The following is a 20,213-nucleotide window of genomic DNA, read 5'->3' on the forward strand; positions in this document are numbered from 1 at the left end:
TTGGAAAGCTATCTTTGTGTATTTATAATGGGCTATCTTATTGAATTGCCTTTACAATTATAATCTTTTTAAATTCAATTGATTTTCTGGGATTTCCAGAAAATTCAAAATTTAATTTAAAATTTAAATTTAAAATTAAATTTAAAAAAATTTAAAATTTTCCATTTTTAAATAATGTCTGCTAATAATGATAACTTTTTATATTTTCCTTTGCAATGTTCATACCTAGTGCAAGGAACAGAAACTCACTCAGATTAGCTCAAGTAGAAAACTAAGTAATTTTTTAAAAAGATTTTATTTATTTATTTGACAGAGAGGGAGTACAAGTAGGCGGAGTGGAAGGCAGAGGAAGAGGGAAAAGCAGGCTCCCTGCCAAGCAGGGAACCCGACATGGGGCTTGATCCCAGGATCCTCGGACCATGACCCAAGCTGAAGGCAGCCGCTCAACTGACTGAGCCACCCAGGCACCCCCAAAACAAAGGAATTTGTAAGGATACATTCAGACAGGAAGGCAAAAGCTATTTGGATCCAAGGAAGTCTAGAGACTTCTATCTTCTGTGCCCACTCCCTCAGTCCCCTTGGTCTCCTGTGGGCTATGCAAAAGTATCTACATCCCTTTCCCTAAGCATGAACCTACAGAAGGGCTCCAGCATTGACTTAACACCAGGTCACCTGGTACTGCCCTCCTGGGCTTTCCTAGTTCAAGTACCTGGTCCAATCAGTTCAATCCAGATTAAAAGGGGTTGTTTTGTTATAAGCACATGTAACCATCACTAAGAGGCTTCCTAGTCTATCTAGTGAACAACTCCTTTTTAAAAAATCTTACTGCATTGGTCAAAACTTCAACAGAAAAAAGATACCCTCTTGCTCTAAAAATTATCAAGATATCCCCAACACTTTGTTATACAGAGTATTTCCTAATAATTTTTATAAATCCATTTAATTACATTTTTAGAATTCTGTATTTCCCTAGTTTAAAAAGTTTTTAAAAATCAAAATAGATGTCTTGTATAACTGGTCTTTTGAATATATTAATATAGACACAAAAATCCTGAGCAGAATACTATCAAACCAAATCCAGCAACATATGAAAAGGATTATACACCTCTGACAAGTGAAACTTGTCCCAAGGCTGACTTAATATTTGAAAATCAATTAATGTAATATACTTTAGTAATAGAATAAAGGGCATTTCCCACAAGACCATTTAAATAGATGCATAAAAATCATCAGACAAAATACAACACCCTTGCATAATAAAAATACTCAACAAACTAGCTTTATAAGGGAACTTCCTCAAGCCCATGAGAGCATCTATGAAAACCCCACATTTTAACATCATACTTAATGGCGAAAGACTGAAATGTTTCTCCCAAGATCAGGAACAAGACAAGGATGTCTACTCTCATTATGTGTATTTAACATTTACTAGAGGAGCTAGCCAAGGCAATTAAGTAAGAAAAAGAAATAAAAGACAAAATTTGAAAGGAAAAAGTAAAACTATTTGCAGATGTCATGATCTTGTATATAGAAAATCCCAGGGAATCTACAAAAACAAAAACTTCACAAATGTATTAGCATTTAAATAGCCTATTTTAGTAATTAACCTATTAGTAAATAATGTCAGCAAGGTTGCTGGATACAAAACAATATATAGAAATCAACCATATTCTATACACTAGTATAGTGTACACTGTAGTGTACTATAGTACACTAGTAATGAACAACCTGATATTAGGAAAACAATTCCACTTACAATAGCATCAAACATAATGAAATATTGGGGAACCTGTGTAGCTCATTTGGTTGAGTGTCTGACTCATGATTTCAGCTCAGATCATGACCTCAGGGTGGTAAGATCAAGTCCTGTGTCAGGCTTCCTACCCTCAGCAGGGAGTCTTCCCTCCTTCGCCTCTCCCTTTGGTCCTCCCTGCACTCACACTCTCTCTAAAATAAATAAATACTTTAAAAAAAAAAGATATTTATTTATTTATTTATTTATTTGAGAGAGAGAGAGAGATCACAAGTAGGCAGAGAGGCAGGCAGAGAGAGAGGGAGAAGCAGGCTCCCTGCTGAGCAGAGAGCCCAATGCAGGGCTCGATCCCAGGACCTTGAAATCATGACCTGAGCCGAAGGTAGAGGCTTAACCCACTGAGCCACCCAGGTGCCCCAATAAATAAATCTTTTAAAAATAATGAAATACTTAGAAATAAATTTAACAAAAGAACAGGAAGACTTGTACAGTGAAAAGTATAAAACATTGTTGAAAGAAAAACGGGGTCTAAATCAATGCAAAGACATCTCATGGTCATGGATAGGAAAACTTGATATTACTATGATGATAATACTCCCCAAACTGATCTACAGATTCAATGTAATTCTTACCAAAACCCTAGGTAACTTTTTTGCAGAAACTGAAAAGCTGATCCTCAAATGCATTTGGAAATGCAGAAGACCCCAAACAATTTAAAAACTGAAAATAGAAGTTATAGGACTCACCGTTCACAATTTCAGGACTTACTGCAAAGCTACAGTAACCCAAGACAATATGGTACTGATATATGAATAGACATATCGACTAATGGAAAAGAATCCAGGATCCAGAAACCCAAATATTTATTGTTGATTGACTGTTTACCAGGGTGCCAACACAATTCAATGGGGGAAATAATAGTGTTTTTTGACAAATGGTGCTGGGACAATGGGATACCCAGACATAGTAGGATGAGGTTAGATCTCTACTTCACACCAGGCAAAAAAATTAGCTCAAAATTGTTCAGAGACATAAATCTAACAGCTAAAACTATACATGTCTTGGGAAAAAAAGCCACTGGAGTAAATCTTCATGGCCTTTGGATCCCAGGCAGTAGGTAGGTCCTTAGATATGATACCAAAACTCAAACAAGAGAAGAAAAAACAAACTGGACTACATCAAATTTTAAAACTTTCATGCTGCAAATTATGTATTAAGATGGTGAAAACACAGCCCACAGGATGGGGGAAAATACTTGCAAACCATATATCTGAAAAGGGATTTGTAAACAATGTACAAAGAACTCTCATAACTCAATAAGAAATATAATCCAATTAAAAATGGGCAAAAGATCTGAATAGACATTTCTCCAAAGATGACATACAAATGGCCACTAGGCACATTAAAAGATGCTCAATATCATTTGTCTTTAGAGAAATGAAAACCAACATCAAAATGAGATACCACTTCATACCCACTTGGACGAGTACAGTAAAAGAGACAGACCATAGTAAGTGGTGATGAGGATGTGGAGAAATCAGAACCCCGATGGGATTACTGGTGGGAACGTAAGATGGTGCAGCCGCTTGGGAAAGAGTCTGGCAGTTCCTCAAAAGATTAAACAGAGTCATATGACCCTGAACTTCTATCCCTGGACGATCTAAGAAGAGTAGAAACATATGTCCACACAGAAGTATGCATGCATATGAGTGTTCATAGAAGCATTTTTCTTAACTGCCAGAAAGTGGAAACAGTTCAAATGCTTGTCAACCGATGAATAAACACAATATGGTATAGCTGTGCAATAAAATGATATTGGGCAATAAAAAGTAATGAGCTACTGACCCACACTGCAATATGGATGAACCTCAACCACATTATGTGAAGTCCAAGAAGTCAGTCATGAAAGGCCACATAATAAATGATTCTATTTATACGAAATGCCTAGAATAAGCAAATGTTTGGAGAAGGAAGGTAGATTACTGGTTTCACGGGGCTGAAAGTGACTGACTGCTGATAGGTTCAGGGTTTCTATAAGATTGAAGAAATGTTCTAAATTAAGATTGTGGTGATGGTTCCACAATTCTATGAGTATACTAACAACTGTGAAATCATACAATGTGAATGGATCAATTTTACGGTAAATTATATCTCAATAAAGATGTTAACAGAAAGAATACTTATCTTTTGGATATGACATAATCTATGTGATTCTCTCCTTTTGTATATGTTGGAAATTTCCAAAATAAAAAGTTAAAATATATGCCTTATGGCATCCATCAAGATGGTTTCCTTCAGGGCGCCTAGGTGGCTCAGTACGTTAAGCATCTGCCTTCGGCTCAGGTCATGGTCTCAAGGTCCTGGAATTGAGTCCCGTGTTGGGCTCTCTGCTCAGCGGGGAGCCTGCTTTCCCCCCTCCCTGCCTGCCTCCTGCCTACTTGGATCTCTGTCAAATAAATAAAATATATATTTTTTAAAAGATGGTTTCCTTCCACCCACTAATGTGATAAGATTTCCTAGTGTTGAACTGCCTTTTCTTACCCCACTCCCCCACCACTTTATGGTCATGACATATTGGTTTTTTAATACAATGAGAAATCAACTTGTATTGGTAAGTGATATAGGGTTATGGGCTTTTTCCTACTGTCAATGTTCAGTTTTCCCTTCTTGTAAAACTTCTGGTATTTCTCATTTAGCTACATGACCACACAGAGTAATGTGTTTCTTGTTTCTCTGCCGCTGCTTGTGGCCACATGTTTCTGATGATCAGATATAGGCAGAAGTGTCATACGGCAGTTCTAGAAACCATCCTTAATAGAGCGAGCACCTGGCCTGCGCCTTTTCTCACCTTCCCTCCGTCGTGCTTGCTGGGACACAGAGTAATGGCTGCAGCTACTGTTACTGCCTTACACCGTGAAGACGTGGTGGCACCGCAAGCCAGAAGTGGGCCGGATCGCTGAGGCCATCATGGCTCTGTGCTGACCAGCCAGCTCTGGGCTACCTGCCTGTGGATGTTTACGTGAGTCTTAGTTAAGTCCCTCCAACCGTAGGGCTCCCTCCCTCCCTCACAGCTAAATCTAATTCCACCTGCTACGTTGGACTTTGATATTAGGGCTACACTGGCTTTATAAAATACACTGGGAGCTTTTCAACTTGAGCAGAAACAAAGAGCAGAACTATCCCGATCCTTGAAGCTGTGATAGAAACCCGGTATACAACCATCTCAACCCGGCACCTTTTTAGTGCCATTTCTTTGCCATTTTTTTCTCAGTTTCTTCCCAAGGCTATCGTTTTATTCAGGTAGGCTATATTTTCTGGAGTCACTTTGCGTTTTATAAAAGTTTGCAAATTTATTAACACGGGAGGTACATACTGCAATATAACTTATCAGGCTTTTTATCTGACGTAGTTCCTGGTCTTATGTATTTTTCTCTCCTTGTGTTTAGTTTGTTCTATTAAAGATGTGTCAAATGAACCAGTCTTTTCAAAGTACCAACTCATGGACTTACAAATTTAACAACAGTTTTGCTTTCATATCAGTTAATTACTGATTTTATCATCATTCTTATTTTGTTATACTTTTCTAGATATTTGGGTGCCCAGCTCATTAGTTTTCATTCTCTCCAGTATAATAATAAAAACACGTAAGGCTGTGAATTAGCCTCTGACTGCAGCACTGGCCACAACACAAAGCTCTTTGCCATATAGAAATGTTCATTTTCATCAAATTTTAAAAGGTCTGCAAATGAAGTTTTGGTTTCCTTTGTGAAGAATGTTATAAAATTTAAGGGGGGGGGTACCTGGGTGGCTCAGTCAGTTAAGTGTCTGCCTTTGGCTCAGGTCATGATCCGAGGGTCCTGGGATTCAGTCCCATTTTGGGCTCCCTGCCCTGCTCTCCCTCTGCCTCTCTCTCTCTCTCTCATGAATAAATAAAATGTTTTAAAAAACTTACAAGTTGGGGAGTCTGGGTGGCTCAGTGGGTTAAGCCTCTGCCTTTGGCTCGGGTCGTGATCTCGGGGTCCTGGGATTGAGCCCCACATTGGGCTCTCTGCTCTCTACTCCCCCCCTCTCTCTGCCTGCCTCTCTGCCTACTTGTGATCTCTCTCCTCTGTCAAATAAATAAATAAAATTAAAAAAAAATTTACAAGTGGTTATACTGAATTTGATTTTCCCATTGGTATTAATTTCTCACTTTATTGCAATATGGTAGACTATGTGGCTTGGGCAGTTTCTACTTGTTAAAATTTTACTGAGACTGTCTTTCTTTTTCGGAAGAACATAGAACTGATTTTTGCAAATTTTCCATGGATTAAAAAAAATATGTATTTTCTGTAAGATATAAAGGAAGATGGTGGTAAGCACTTTAGGAAGTAAATGCTCATCTCTTAACATGTTTCTCTTTTTATGTACTGGATTCTAAATTGGGGTTTTAAGCACCTGGGTGACTCAGTGTGTTAAAGCCTCTGCCTTTGGCTCAGGTCATGATCCCAGGGTCCTGGAATCGAGCCCCGCATCGGGCTCTCTGCTCAGCAGGGAGACTGCTTCCCCCTCCCCCCCACCCCGACTACTTGTGATTTCTGTCAAATAAATAAAATCTTTAAAAAAAAATGAATACTTGATTTTATTTTTCTGCTTTTTTCCTACCATCTTCCCAGACCTAACGTGAGCGCATCCTTTTCTCAGTGCACCAGGATACGGTATGTCGAGGGTGCTGGCCCGGCCTCCACGTGGCCCAGTCAGTGGTTGCTCATCTGAAACAGGAAGCTGGTCTCATCCCATCACTTAAGATCCAGAGATGATGGTTTCGAAGCTCTAGTCCTTGTCCCCCAAATGGCAACCCCCAAGAAAAGAAGTGACTACATCTCACCTCGTGGGCCCTCACTGAACAAACCCTGCGTCAGGGAACTCCAGCTTCCTGCCCCGTCTAGACATTGTCAAGGGAACCAAACAGAGGCGAGGCGTCACTGGAGGAAGTGACAGTGGACACTGATCAAAGGCAAATGAGACATTTTGGTGTTTTCTGCTCCTTTGGTCTTGGTCAAGCAGGTGCTCCTCCAGATGCGACAGGAGTTTCACGGGCCCAGGTGCAATGTCTTCATACTTTTCTAAGTACTTACGCCCTCCAGAGTAGTTCTTATATGTTGCGTGCAATGCTTTGGAAGGACTGGCTGAAACCCTCACGACACTTAGAATCCTGTCTACGCGGACGGGGTGGAAGGTGTCCCCATTTTACCAGCAACATTTACAGGAAGAAACAGTGGGCATCAGGGGCCTCCCTGAGTCTTCATTCCCGCTTGCCCTTACTCCCTCATTTGACTGCACTTGTGTTAAGTGCAGTTGGATCAACCTTGAGTCTACAAATTGGGTGCCCTTAGGTTTCTTAGTGAAGTCACGTTCTCTGGATATTTCAGCCACTCAGACAGTCTGGACCATGAATAGTCTTTGGTGGTCACAGTGGAGAAGACACCGATGCAGGAGACTCAGTCTCACCTCCACTTTGTAGACCCACAGCCGTAACTTTTTTCTACTCATGCCTTCCCTCCACAGAGCACTTCCCCAAGCAGTTGTGCTACTTTTGTGGATTTTCACCTCCACACCCCGAGCTCCGACATCCATTAGCTTGGATGAAACTTACCATGTTTCCACACAGAATGTTCTCCGAGCTCGTGAACCACCAGTGGGAATTATGAAGACCGGCTCTGACAGCAGTGGTTCCTGAAGGAGCGTGGCTGCCCCAGGAACAAGATCACGCACACCTTGGGCAATGGCTGTCTATTCCAATTCTCCCCTGGTATGGGAAGTTGGGCCTGTTCGGGGGTATCAGGCCAGGGAGTCAGCAGAGCACTGTGGCTTGGGCAGGTCACATCTTCCCTGTGCCAGAGCTTGCCTAGCTGTGAAGTAGGGATAACAAAACCCCCTCAGAAGGCTACTGTGAGGTCATTACTAAAGGACATTCTAGTGGCCTGAGCTGGTCTAGAACATTCCCTGATATTTTCACTTTCCTTAAAGGAACTGAGGATTAGACTATGATTTACCTTGGACTTTTGGGTCTTTAAACACTCACCTTGTTCCTAGGCTGCATCCAGCTGCAAACGATTTCCTGTTCTATGATTTCGTCTTCCTGTGATTCCCCACACCAAAGCCAAGGCAGTCGCTGTGAACACAGGTGGCCCTGGGCTCCCAACAGCTACGGTGGCATGGCCAACGTGTGATGGTGAAACAGGGGGTGACAAGCAGGAAAGCATGTCGCCGACACAGCCAAGTGAAGCCCAAATGAAGCGGGGCGAGGGCATCCTGGGCTTTGGTGCCCGTAAAACCTGGCCACACTGAGCGAGCTCGCTGGGACCGCGGGCAGGTGCGTGCCCACATGGACTGGTGCCTCCCATCGACGACGATCCTGTCCGCGGTAATGCGGGTACCGTTCCCTCCTCACAGCATTCCCACAGTCCTGGGACATGTGCCCTTAGAACAGGGCCGGATCCCAAACAACTAGGAATGTTCTTGTAGTTCTCACTTTCACTGGGCCCAAAGCCGGAGATGGCACCTCGGAACCGCCAGGGTCAGCTCCCGAGCCGGGCAGCGCATGGCCCATCCCCCGAACCCCAGGACGTCCCGTGAGCCCAGTGCAGCTCTTCTCTCCAAACGAAGGATCGAGAAGGGAGACACCACAGTTGTCTTCTCGGGACTTATTCGCAGTATGGATACTTATCTCCGGGAAAACCAAGAACATGGGTTTTTTAAATTGCCTGACTAGTACCAGTGGAAACAGCCCATTTTCCTTCCACTAGAGTCCGGGACGTTCTTCTGGGTCCAGCTCAGTCCTGTGGCCACCAGACAGGGGTCGGTGGTGGCTGCAGGGAGCACTGGACCTACACCCACCCTGGCACTTGGCCAGCTGGATCCAGCAAGGTTCTGGACCCCTGAGAGTCATGAAGTCCCTTCTCGGCCCAGCGGATGGTCATGAAGACGGGAGGAGTTGTTCCCTTGTAGAACACATGTTCTACACACACGTGTACGTCAGGCTCTACGAGGCACTAGGCCCCGGTTTGGTTCTGGGCTGCCAAGACCCCCAGTAATCCGGTGGCTCAAGACAAGGCCCTCCCTTCTCTCTCCTGTGACAACCCAGGGCAGGAGGTGAGCTATTCTGCTTACACATGGTGGGAGTGGGGGTGGGGGTGTCCCGCTGCGCTGTCATCCCCGACGGCACCGAGCTCCGGCGCCGGCCAGGCCAGGACGCCGGCCTCCTCCTGGTCCAGCCGTGCCAAGGGGCCCCTGTCCTTGTCACAGGACCACACCCAGCCCCACAGGAGTCGGAAGTAAGTCCCTAACCGGAGGGCCATGGGTCACAGAAGCACAGCCTCATTTGGGAGAAAGAAGGGGGCATCTGAAAGGGATCGTGGGACCCCACATTGGAGCGACCCGTCGCAGCCCCGTCCTCGCCCGCGTGCGGATGTGATCCCAGCCCCGAAGTGTTAAGACACCATTCAGACTCGGACTCGAGACCGCGAGCAGCAGTGAGGACGCGGAAGGGAGACCAGGGTTCCGCTGCCACCAGCCACGGGGCCGGCGGGCTCAGGCCACCAACTGCGCAAATTCTGGCACAAACGCTTCTGCTTTTCTACATCTGATTTCTGATTTGCCTCTTGCCTTTACTCCGGAACGGACGCCCCGGCCGAGCGCGGGAGCCAGGCCCCGCGTCTGCGGGAGCTCTGACAGCCCAAGGGGGCGGCTGCCTACGGGGCACTTCCCGAACACGGCAGAGTCACACGGAGTCACGCTTCAGACCCCTCCCTGCCCCTCCCCGCTCCTCCCCGTCCTCTTGCTCACATGGGAGAACCCGGCAACCCTGAGCCTCCGACAGTGGATGGTCCCCAGCCCCGGCCACACAGCCGGACATCTGTGATCTCCTTAACCCCCGACGGGAGGGACTGGCCAAGAAGGGGCAGCAAATGGCAGCCTGAGCCCCTCGTCTGGGCCACTCAGGACCGAATGACACGAAGGCGAGAGCACCACGGCGCCGGCGGGTCTCCAGTTAACAGCTGCGCCCTGAGAGCACTCGTCCTATTTATATCCGTAAAAGCGCTTTACTGAAGAAGTGATACAGCAATGTACCTCCCAAACCTTTGCTCAAAATTCTTATTTAGCTTTTTTTTAATCATTAAAACTGATTTCTACCTTTGAAACGCCCCACAGAGTACGGCCTCTCTGTCTCCCGATACTCTGAACACATCATCAAAGACAGATCACTGCTGACGTCCGGGGACCATAAAAGGAGATTTATAGACCAGGAACGTATTCTCCGGGAGCCAGACTAGAAATGACCCCGTGAGTAAGTTGTATCGGTTTCACTGGTGAAGCCCCGCGACAAAGCAGGGCCTGCGTCAGGTTGGTTTGCCCTCCGCGTCACATGTCACCAGATGCGGTCCCAGGGCGATGGCAGCACGGCCAAGCGTGGGGGCGCGGGAGGGACATTGGCCCGGCCACCTTGCTCAGGGCTGCCCGGGGAGAGGGACTGTCGGGGAAGGCCAGGTGGCGTGCAAAGCTCACAGCTTATTCCTGAGGCCGCGGCCACTGTGGACCAACCGGATCAGACGGAGGAAACGCGCTGCAACAGGCTCTCCGCACACTGTGAGCCCTGGTGGCTTCACCTCGGGGGACAGGCCACGCCACTCAGAACCCACCACCAGCAACAGGTCCCCCTGTGACAGCCAGGAACGCTCTGTTCCGGTTCCCTCGATGTCCTGGAGTCATCACGAAAACCGTGATAGAAGAACTACAGAACAGAGTGGAAAACGCCACACGGTTCCAGCGGACGCCGCCCGGCAGCCCTCCTTGGACGGTGCCTACAGACGTCATAGACAACCGTCGGCTTGTCACTGTCCCCCACACAGCCGCTTTCTGCTAGGGCTCTTAGCGACACCCACTGGCCCGTGCCGAGGGTTCCCTTTGCCCCCAGACCCTCACTTCCCAGCCAAGTGCTGCCGCGGTCACAGTTTTACTGCTCCTTAACAGGCCCGGTGGGCCGGGAGTCCGAGGAAATCGTGCTTTCTGTGAACCGATCTCGCCACCCACAGTTAGGAGGTCCTGATGCACTGTCCGGACCAGGTCTGATGAGACGCGCCCCACCGGAAGCGGAAGCCTCGGGGAGATGACGAACACCAGATGATTGTACTGAGGGGTCGGATTCATTTCTGATACAGAATCACCTCGAAAATAAGCCTATGCTGCTGGCTTCGGCTCCCATGAGCGCTGGCTACCCACGGCATGTCCGCTCGGCCTCGCTGGCTGTCCACACCGCCTGCTCCTGGGCTACACCCTGCAGAGCTTCAGCGGAAAGTTCTCCGTGATGAGGTGATCCGCGTGAAGCAGCACAACGATGTTGACCTCAAATTCTGAGAAGAGAAAGAACGAGCGTTAGGCTGACCCGGCCCGGCGGCCGATACCCCGTGCCCACTGCGCTGCGGGGGGCTCCGAGAGGAGGCGGCACGTCCGTGGTCCGTCACCCCAGGCTTCCAGAGGAACCAGCGAGGACGGGGCACTGGCCTCTGAGCACCCCTGGTGCACTTGCTCTGAGGAAACGTGTCTCCTTGCCTTGCGAGAGGAAGGGGGTCTGCTTCCCAAGGACACCTCATTGTCCTCCGTCTTTACTAGAATCTTCTAAAATTCCTTCTGTTCTTTCATACTCTTGCTTTATTTTTCCACTTGTTACTTTCTTTCTTTTTTTTTTTAAAAGATTTTATTTGTTTGACAGAGAGACACACAGCAAGAGAGGGAGCACAAGCAGGGGGAGTGGGAGAGGGAGGAGGAGGTTTCCCACTGAGCAGAGAGCCCGATGTGGGGCTCGATCCCAGGACCCGGAGATCATGACCTGAGCCGAAGGCAGATGCGTCAGGACTGAGCCACCCAGGCGCCCCCAGCTGTGACAGTTCTTACTGAAAGAACCTCTCCCTCTCCCCCTGCTTGTGCTCTCTTTCCCTGTCAAATAAATAAGTAAAATCTTTAAGAAAAAAAAAAAAAAAAAGAAAGAAAATGACCGAGACATCCTAAGCTGGTGGAACTGTGGCCTTCGCGATGGTCGCGCGGGCCCTGGACTGTGGCGCTGCGTCTCTGCTCAGACGCCGCCCGTCCGACGAGCCTCCCTGACCCGCGCGCTCCCCGCTGCCTCGCTCTGCAGCGTGACTGTCCCTGCCCCAGCCGCGCCGACAGGGTGGCGCTGTCTCCGGTGGCTTCTCGGGGAGCTTCTGTTGCGCGACCCGGGGACCGAGTGCCCTGCGCTGAGCCAGCCCCAAGCAGACCGGCCTGTCCGCCTCGGGGGCGCTCGGGGGCCCCACGCTCCCGGGCGAATGGGGCGGGCCCGCGGGCGCGGGGAGCTGGCGCGCTTACCCACTTTGAAGTTGGTGGTCTCCAGCGTGGGGCAGGTGAAGAGCCGGGGGAACACCATGTGGATGGGCACGGAGAGGCTCCGACACACATCCCCGTCGGCGATCTGGATGTTCTGAATCTCCGTGGCGTCGCGGGCGTAGCCTTCTGCACACCCTGCGGGAGGCAGCGCGCACGGTGCGGTCGGAGAACAGGGACCCTCCCCACGGCCCCATCGGTCAACAGGCCGCTGGTGACACCTCTGCCATCTGCTCCACGGGATCTAGGGCTCCCTCCCCTCCACGTCTCACTTTCTCAGACGCTTCTTGGAATCGAGGGGCGCCCCCCCCATGTCCCCCCACGGGCCACCCTTACCGCAGGTCTCCACGCGGACCAGCTGCAGCTCTATGCTCTTGATGGCAGCCTCCGAGCTCTCGACCACCAGCTCCCCGGTCAGCGGCTGCGTGATGACACAGTTGGTGGAGTTGAGGTGCCCTCTGATGAGAAATTTGGGGAGCAAGGCTCTCTGGAACGAGACAAGGGACGGGGGGGAATGGAAGGTGCCAAGGGAGCTCACTCCAGAGGCAGTCATTGGGTACAAAGAAAAACTAAAAACAAAGTTGGGCAATTTTTATAAAACCCGCTGGGCCCCTGTTTTACAAAATGGTAAAAAGGTACAATAGTCCTTATATCTCCTGTCAAGTTGATGAACAGACTGAATTATTCAACAACCGCCTGCAGACACCCGGCGCCGACGCTGCCTGGCGGAACAGCCAGCTCCCCTAGAGCCGTCCCGACTGCCTGGGTCAGATCTGGAAGCTCCTTCTCACCAAGCGACACGACCTAGAAACTCCTGAGCAAGCTGCCAGCAGTGTTTACAGGGAACCGGTCACACACACCCCAAAAATGTCTTAAAAGAGAATCAACTGAAAAATGCTCCCAATTAAACAATTCTGAAAAGCTAAGATTCTTCCTTTTATTTCAAGAACATTTAGAGAGAACAATTCTCATCAGTGCTTGACTAAGACCTTCTAGACCTTTCCCCTGTACACCTAGGAACCTGGTCACGGTTAGATGATGATGTTTTTGTGGGACACGGATCTGAGGCATCAGAGGCAACTGTTCTAGCACACGTCGCCCAGCTGGTCCCACGTGACAAAGCTATGTCAGAGTTTAAAACACCACCATCTCACAGAAGCAAAATGTGGCCACAAATGTGAGCCACAGATGTAATTTAAAATTTTCTAATAGCTATTTTTTTTAAGATTTTTATTTTTTTATTTATTTGACAGAGAGATTGAGATCACAAGTAGGCAGAGAGGCAGGCAGAGAGATGGGGGGAAGCAGGCTCCCTTCTAAGCAGAGAGCCCGGTTCAGGGCTGGATCCCAGGACCCTGAGATCATGACCTGAGCCAAAGGCAGACGCTCAATCCACTGAGCCACCCAGGCGCCCCTAGTAGCTGTATTTTAGAAAGTAAAAGGAAACAGCTAAAATCAACCAATATATCCTAAATACCACTTCCACATGTGATCAATATTAAAACATTACGCTTATATTCTCTTCCTCTTTGAAACCCAGTCAGCACCTTACACCTATGGCTCAGCTCGGCTCCGACCAGCCACACCTCGAGGGCCAGTGGTCACTGTGGCTGGTGTTTGCCCATCGTCGGCTCTGGGACTGGAGAGCAGGGAGCTCTGTACCTCATGGCCCCAGAAGCAGAGAGGTCTTGATTCAAGTCAAAGAGAAAAGTCTGGATTCAAGACAAAGTTCTAACAACAATGAAAAAGTAAAGTAGCTATTTGTTTAGAAAAATAAAAAGCAGTTGCAATCTATATTAAAATTCTTTTAGGCAACTGGTGAGAAAGAAAACTTTCAATATCCGGCCGAAGATCCTGACTGAACATTCAATTCACCCTCTCCTCCCAGGGCGTAATGTTAACATAGACAAATAAACTACGCCAAGAAAGTCCATTAGGGTCGCCACGAGGAAACACCCCAGTGAAGAGTTTCTGTGCATGAAAGTGCTCAGGGAGGCTCCCAAGAGCTCAGGGGATCATGCCTTGAGGTTGGGGGCACAAGAGTGTCCCCAGCAGGGGGCAGCCCTGAGATCAGGAGTGGCGCCCACCCAGGGAAGGAGCAGTCACCGAGGGGGGCACGAGTGGCCTCTGGAGTCAGCACGTGCCCAGGCTGCCACCACAGCTTTCCTCAAGGCAACTCCCCCGCCAGGACACTCCCAAAGCAGGTTGGGCAAGGCAGGGCAAGTGTCCGCAGTCATTTACAGCCACAACGCAAGGTGACGCCCTCACCCCCAAAGCTGAGCTACCAGCACACCCCAAAAGAAAGCCCACAGGGTCAAACACATGTTCCCCAGCAGCAAAGCTCTTGTCAGAGTGCGTTCATAACCAGAAGTCATTCGGGCTAAGGACAGACACTCTAGTCAACAAGGCCATACGTATTCGATCTTCATCTATAATTATAAGCTGGCAACCAAGAATCAACAAACAGCTGAGAAAAAAAAAACAAACCCTCTGCAAACAGAATAACCAGCCCTAGAGAGAGACGAAGGGCTGTGCATCTGCAGTAAAAGAAGGGGCTATCTTGGAAAAGAAACCACTTGGAGATGAATGATGCTCTTGCTGAGGGAAACATGTCAACAGTCGGGCGACACACCAACCAGAGAGTAAACAAGTGAGCTCAAAGACTGTGCCAAGATTCTCCTTGAAGCCTCTGAGAAACAATGAGAGAAGTTCACAGAGCTGAAGGAAAGATGGCAGGCACACTGACTAATTAAACACCCAAATCTGGCAAGGGCTTTGAAATTCCAGAATGGTAAGGATGGGGGGGGGGTGCTGGAATTTTCTGGGCTGGGGGGAAAGGAGAAGGAGGAGAAACAGGAGCTCACAAATATTTGGGGATCAGATCATCAGTATCACAAGGTACCAGAAAACCAGGGAGCTCCTCTCCCAAGTTCAAAGGGCAAATGAAATTGAAGCCAGAAGCTTCCACCTACCTAGACAAACCAGGGTTCAGTGTGAGAGCAAAGACAGGTGTCTATTAGACACTCAAGGATGTAAGTTCACTCCTCATCCTTTCAGAAAGAATGATTCTAGGATGTGCTCCAGAGGCACAAAAAAATACACTGAAGAAAGAAAAGAAGGTAAGAGAAAGCAGAGGAGAGCAATGACCACGGTGAAACTTGCAGTAATTCAGTGTTGGCTAAATCATGACTGTTTACTTCGGGCAACTACGAAAAATCATTTCTAAGCCAACAGAGGCTTCATACTGGGAAAAATAAAACAGATAAACTGGAACTTAGATTTCAGACCATTTCAACAAACAAGAGGGGTATGGTGGGAGGAAAATGCAAAAATGACTTGATACCCAAGGGAAGAACTGGGCCACGGGGCGTCCGCGGGACGCAGCGGCTAAGCGGATACCCAGGCCCGCAGAGCCAAGGGGAGCCGTACCTCTTTGACGTTCTGCAGGGTTTCAGGTGTAATGGTGAAGTCCACGGGACTCGGGGTCAACTTCCCCTTCTGAGGCTAAAACAGGAGGCAAAATCCAAATCAGCTGCTTGAAGCCAAGAGCCCCACAGGCCAAACTCCCCTTTCCCCTTCTGGAGAAACAAAGGGCAGCATAATGAACTGGGAAGGACTTAGTACTAGACGCAGGTCGTGTGGGGTCCAAATGCACAGTTTTGCCAAAAATCTACATTGTGTTCTTTGTCAAATTTCTTCATCCCCTGTGACTCAGTTTCCTCATCTGTAAAATGAGGGGACTGCTAAAAAAAATAAGATAAAATTAAAAAAATAAAAATAAAATGCTTTCTTAAAAATCTCTTGGGGCCCTTTTGGGTCCAGAAATGAAAAGTTAGACCTAAGAACCGAGAGTAGCATTCATGGAAGGTATTTATTTTAAACCCCTCCCTTAGAACAAGAGCTGACACTGAACTAGCATGATGACCGAATCAGGTACTGTCCCTGTCACTGGTCCCATTTCTCAGACACGGACAGTGAGGCGCGGCGAGCTCCCATGGCTTTCTCCGGTGGTTGAGCCGAGATTCAAACCCAGGTGGTCCGGCTCCAACACCTGTGCAGTTAGCCACTCAGCTGTCCACCTGGAAGGCCCGCTCCTCTAAACTAGAAACGTTACCATAATTACGAACGATGGTCCTCGCCACATCACGTAACCACAGAAGCCACCTGGGCGGCCAAGCGTCACCAGGGCCTGCCTGGTGTGGCGCGCTCGGGTGCCGGGACCCATAGGCCGGGGGCCGCGGTGGAGGAAAGGCACCGGCCAACCCACCGAGTTTACTCATTTACCGAAGCACATTCTACAGCATTCTTCTTCACAGGTTCTTGAACACACGCTTTGGGGGACACATTCTTCCTTACAGCATTTAAAGGAATATTTGAGTTGGCAACTGGAGATCACACACGGTTTGGCCTTCTCTGAAATCATTCACAAAGAACAGGCTTCTTGGGAGGCTCTGTGTTGTCGGTAAGCTGTTGAGAGGGGGCCCTGGGACCTCTGCCCCTGCTGCGTACCCTGAGCTGGCCCCGGGGTGGGGGGCCTCCAGTCCTGAGTGGGCTGTGGGCCCTGGGTCGGGGGCCATGGGTTGTCCTCAGCTGTGCCTCGCCAGGGAGAGAGAGGCCTCCCCCACTTGCTGGTCAGCAGGGTCCAGAAATGAAAAATTAGTCCTAAGAACCAAGAGTAGCATTCTCGGAAGGTATTTACTTGGGGCCCAGCTCTGGACAGGGAGCTGAACTTGGGCTCACTCTCCTTCGCAAAGTTAGAGGCTCTTTTTGCTGAAAACCTAAAAGGGTGTGTCTCTTCTCGGGACTAATCCACATGAAAAAAACTTTTTTCCCTTCAGTTTCAAGACCCTTCATAAAAAATGGAAAATACCTAAATCACATCACTTCCAAAAAAGATAATTATTTTTAATATTTTACATGTTTGTCACTAAAAGAAACAATGAAATACAGTAATTATTATTAGTAAGAGGAAAACTATAAATGTCGGAAGTCCCAAAAAGTCACAAAAATGATGCAAATAAAGGACATCAGTGATTTTGCCAATCTTATCCACCGGAGACGTAATCTCCCATTTTTCCTGAACCATTACTAAAAGACACCCGTGGACATTCTGTAACAGTGTAAAAGAAATCCAACTGCAAATATTCCACAAACACCAACCTACCTCACCAGAGAGCTCTGGAGAAGCCCCACTTCCTAAGGCCCATGGCAAAGACTATGGGACCCGTGTGGGGTCCCCAGGTCGCTGAGCCCGACTCAATGCCAACGAAGCTGTAGGCCACACCGGGTACATGACCCAAGGAAAGCCAGTGGCTCTTGTGTCTGTCCAATCTGGATGGCACCTCAGACACAGCCTGCAGCCTCACGGCACCATACACACATCCAGTCTCTGTTCACCTGGGCACCTCCAGGAACCCCAGTCTGGCTCTCTCCTGTCCCCAAACTGCTCAGAATTAAATCAAAGGCAGATGGACCACATTCTGAGTCCAGGTGGCTCTTCAAGGAGGGAACCAGGCTGCAGCCCGAGAGAGAGGGGGCAGGCCAGCCCCGAACCAGAGGTGTGGGCTACAGCCCCGGGAGGGCAGGGCAAGGCCCGGCAGCTGCTCTGATACCGGACCTGGAAAGCCAGGGGACACAAAAGAGGGGAATCCAGTGTGGTGGACATCTGTCACCACGTGACGCACCTGGGGCAGGCGCTGCCCGTCACTGCTAATTTCTGCACGATGACCGAGTCGTCGAGCAGATGGGCTGCAGAACGAAGTCTCTACCTTGAATTCACCCTGGGTCGCCTACAGCCGTGGCGAGGGGGGCCCCATTCAGCTGACATGCGAAAGTGATTTTTTTTTTTTTTTTCAAAAGTATCCCTCTGGCTTTTCCAGCAGTCCACTGCAGGGGTTCCTGGTCGGGCGGCTCCTAGAGACACACAGCTCTCCTCCAAATTGCAACTCAAGCCTCAGCCTCCTTATATGTTTGGCTTATTCATCCTTTAGTTCTTTTTTTTTTTTTTTTAAAGATTTTATTTGACAGAGAGAGATCACAAGTAGGCAGAGAGGCAGGCAGAGAGAGAGAGAGAGAGAGAGGGGAGGAAGCAGGCTCCCTGCGAAGCAGAGAGCCCGATGTGGGACTCGATCCCAGGACCCTGAGATCACGACCCGAGCCGAAGGCAGCGGCCCAACCCACTGAGCCACCCAGGCGCCCCCTGAAAGTGATTTTTTAAGAACATTCTGTCACGGGAAGATGTGAGCAGAAGGTGTTGGGGGAGGCAACCACCCTGGCCCCAGGTGTCCCCACTGTCCTTGTCGGGCAGAACAGGACTGTGGGGCTCTGACCATTCTTCAGCGGGGCCGGGCCATGGCTCTGGGCTGCGTTTGCCGCAGCAACCGTGAGGAGGGGTGTGTCTCTCTGAAGCAGACTTGCTCTCTGCTCACTTGCTCTGAGGGGGGCTCCCAGCCTGGTGCTCCTCGGCTGAGGCACGAGCCCCCCAGGGGGGTTCTGGGCCTTGGGGAACGAGGCACACGCCGATGCTGGTGCTCTGACCCGGCCCGGAGAAACAAGGTCCCTCGTGCCCCACCTGGGAGTCTCTTTCCCCAGCAGCCACGACACGGCACCAGGCTGACGTGTCAGCTTTGAATTGGGGTCAGACACCAGACCCTACAGAAGATTCCTGTGATCAAGCACGGAGCCCCCCAAATACAGCTTACAGCAGAGTGAACGATGAATTCGCAGGTCTTGGTCAAGTCCTTGGCCAGCAGAGACCGCCGCATGTCACAGCGCAGGGTGTACTGCAGGGAGAAGTCGGAGAAGACATCACATTAGTGTGACCTGCTTTCATTGTGGAATTATATTCGGAGAGACAAGGAAGTCAACGTACTTTAGGGAAACTTGGTCCAATTACCGTGTTGTTTGAAATTAATATATTTAATAGGGGGAGCCAATGCTCACATGAAGGCATTTCTACAAAAAGACCAAAACTAAGAACACTTAAGGTGGTTCCGCAGCCTAGTCCCACAGTTGGACCCACCGGTACAAAGGCACAGTCTTAGCTGTAACCCAGGGAGAGAGCGGGGGGCGGGGGCCCGTGGGGGGGCACAGAGCAGAAAGAACACGGCCACAGAAGCGAAAGCCAGCTCCAATCCGGTGACCTGTCTCACTGCGCGAGCCCTGGGCGGATGAGGCAACTCGTGTGGCCTTCGGCCTCCTGCCCTGTAGCAGGGGGACGTTATGCTTCAGCAAGAGCCAAGCGAGATGCTCGCTGCGTGCTGGGCACTCAGCAGGGCGTCTGGCGGAGAGCAAGCAGCTCTCGGTAAAGCGGCAGCTACTTTGTCATTAGGACGAGAAAGCGCTCAGGAAGGACCGGGAGCCCCAGGACCGCATCCGGCATTTCACGGAGCAAGGTAAGGCAGGCGGCACCACACTAGCTTCTAACCTGGCTGTGTTCAGTCTCTCTGCCATCCCCGTGCTCGTTTTCTGAACAAGCCACTGCCGGCGTACCACACCCCCCAGCCTGCCCCGGGGAGAGCCGGCAGCCCCAGAGCTAAGGGCTCTGACCTAGGACTGCTCCTTCACACTCCTGTCTGTGGACCGACAGACTGATTGGTAACAAAATTCTATAGTGCCATCACGGTCTTAATGCTAGCCTTCCAAAAAAAAAAAAAAAAAAAAAAAAAATCACATAACCCATACTGAATAAAGTTAGCTGTTTTTTTTTATCATCCAGGGAAAACTTCAGAATTCTGTTAAAAATGATTTCTGTATCTGGGACTAAATGCATGGTTAAATCAAGAAGCTACATTATTATGAACAAACTAATACATTATATGAGAAGTTACTAGACATTTAAGGTACCATCAGGAGATTAAAACACTTTTTTAAAAAAATATTTATTTATTTATTTTGGAAAACACTTTTTAAACAGAAACATTCCTTGTCTGCAAGGACCTTTTCATATATACACACACACACATATATACACATATATGCATACATACATACACATACATATATATATATACACACACACACCTATATATATATATATATATATATATATATATACATATAT

General features: G+C 48.7%; 1 protein-coding gene across 1 annotated transcript in view; it reads right to left on the minus strand.

Annotated features, from left to right (window-relative positions):
- Positions 1 to 10,014: 10,014 nt before the first annotated feature.
- Positions 10,015 to 20,213, minus strand: part of VPS26C (VPS26 endosomal protein sorting factor C) — a 43,645-nt gene continuing 33,446 nt past the window's right edge. Inside the window, exons 4-8 of the mRNA XM_059392342.1 lie at positions 18,853 to 18,933; positions 15,581 to 15,655; positions 12,488 to 12,638; positions 12,137 to 12,289; positions 10,015 to 11,145 (exon numbers count right to left, since the gene is read on the minus strand). Of these exons, the coding sequence (XP_059248325.1) occupies positions 11,063 to 11,145; positions 12,137 to 12,289; positions 12,488 to 12,638; positions 15,581 to 15,655; positions 18,853 to 18,933 (543 nt within the window). The 3' untranslated portion in view covers positions 10,015 to 11,062. The remainder of the gene's footprint in view (positions 11,146 to 12,136; positions 12,290 to 12,487; positions 12,639 to 15,580; positions 15,656 to 18,852; positions 18,934 to 20,213) is intronic.

The sequence above is a fragment of the Mustela nigripes genome, chromosome 2 (genome assembly GCF_022355385.1).
Source record: "Mustela nigripes isolate SB6536 chromosome 2, MUSNIG.SB6536, whole genome shotgun sequence".
NCBI classification, from domain to species: domain Eukaryota; kingdom Metazoa; phylum Chordata; class Mammalia; order Carnivora; family Mustelidae; genus Mustela; species Mustela nigripes.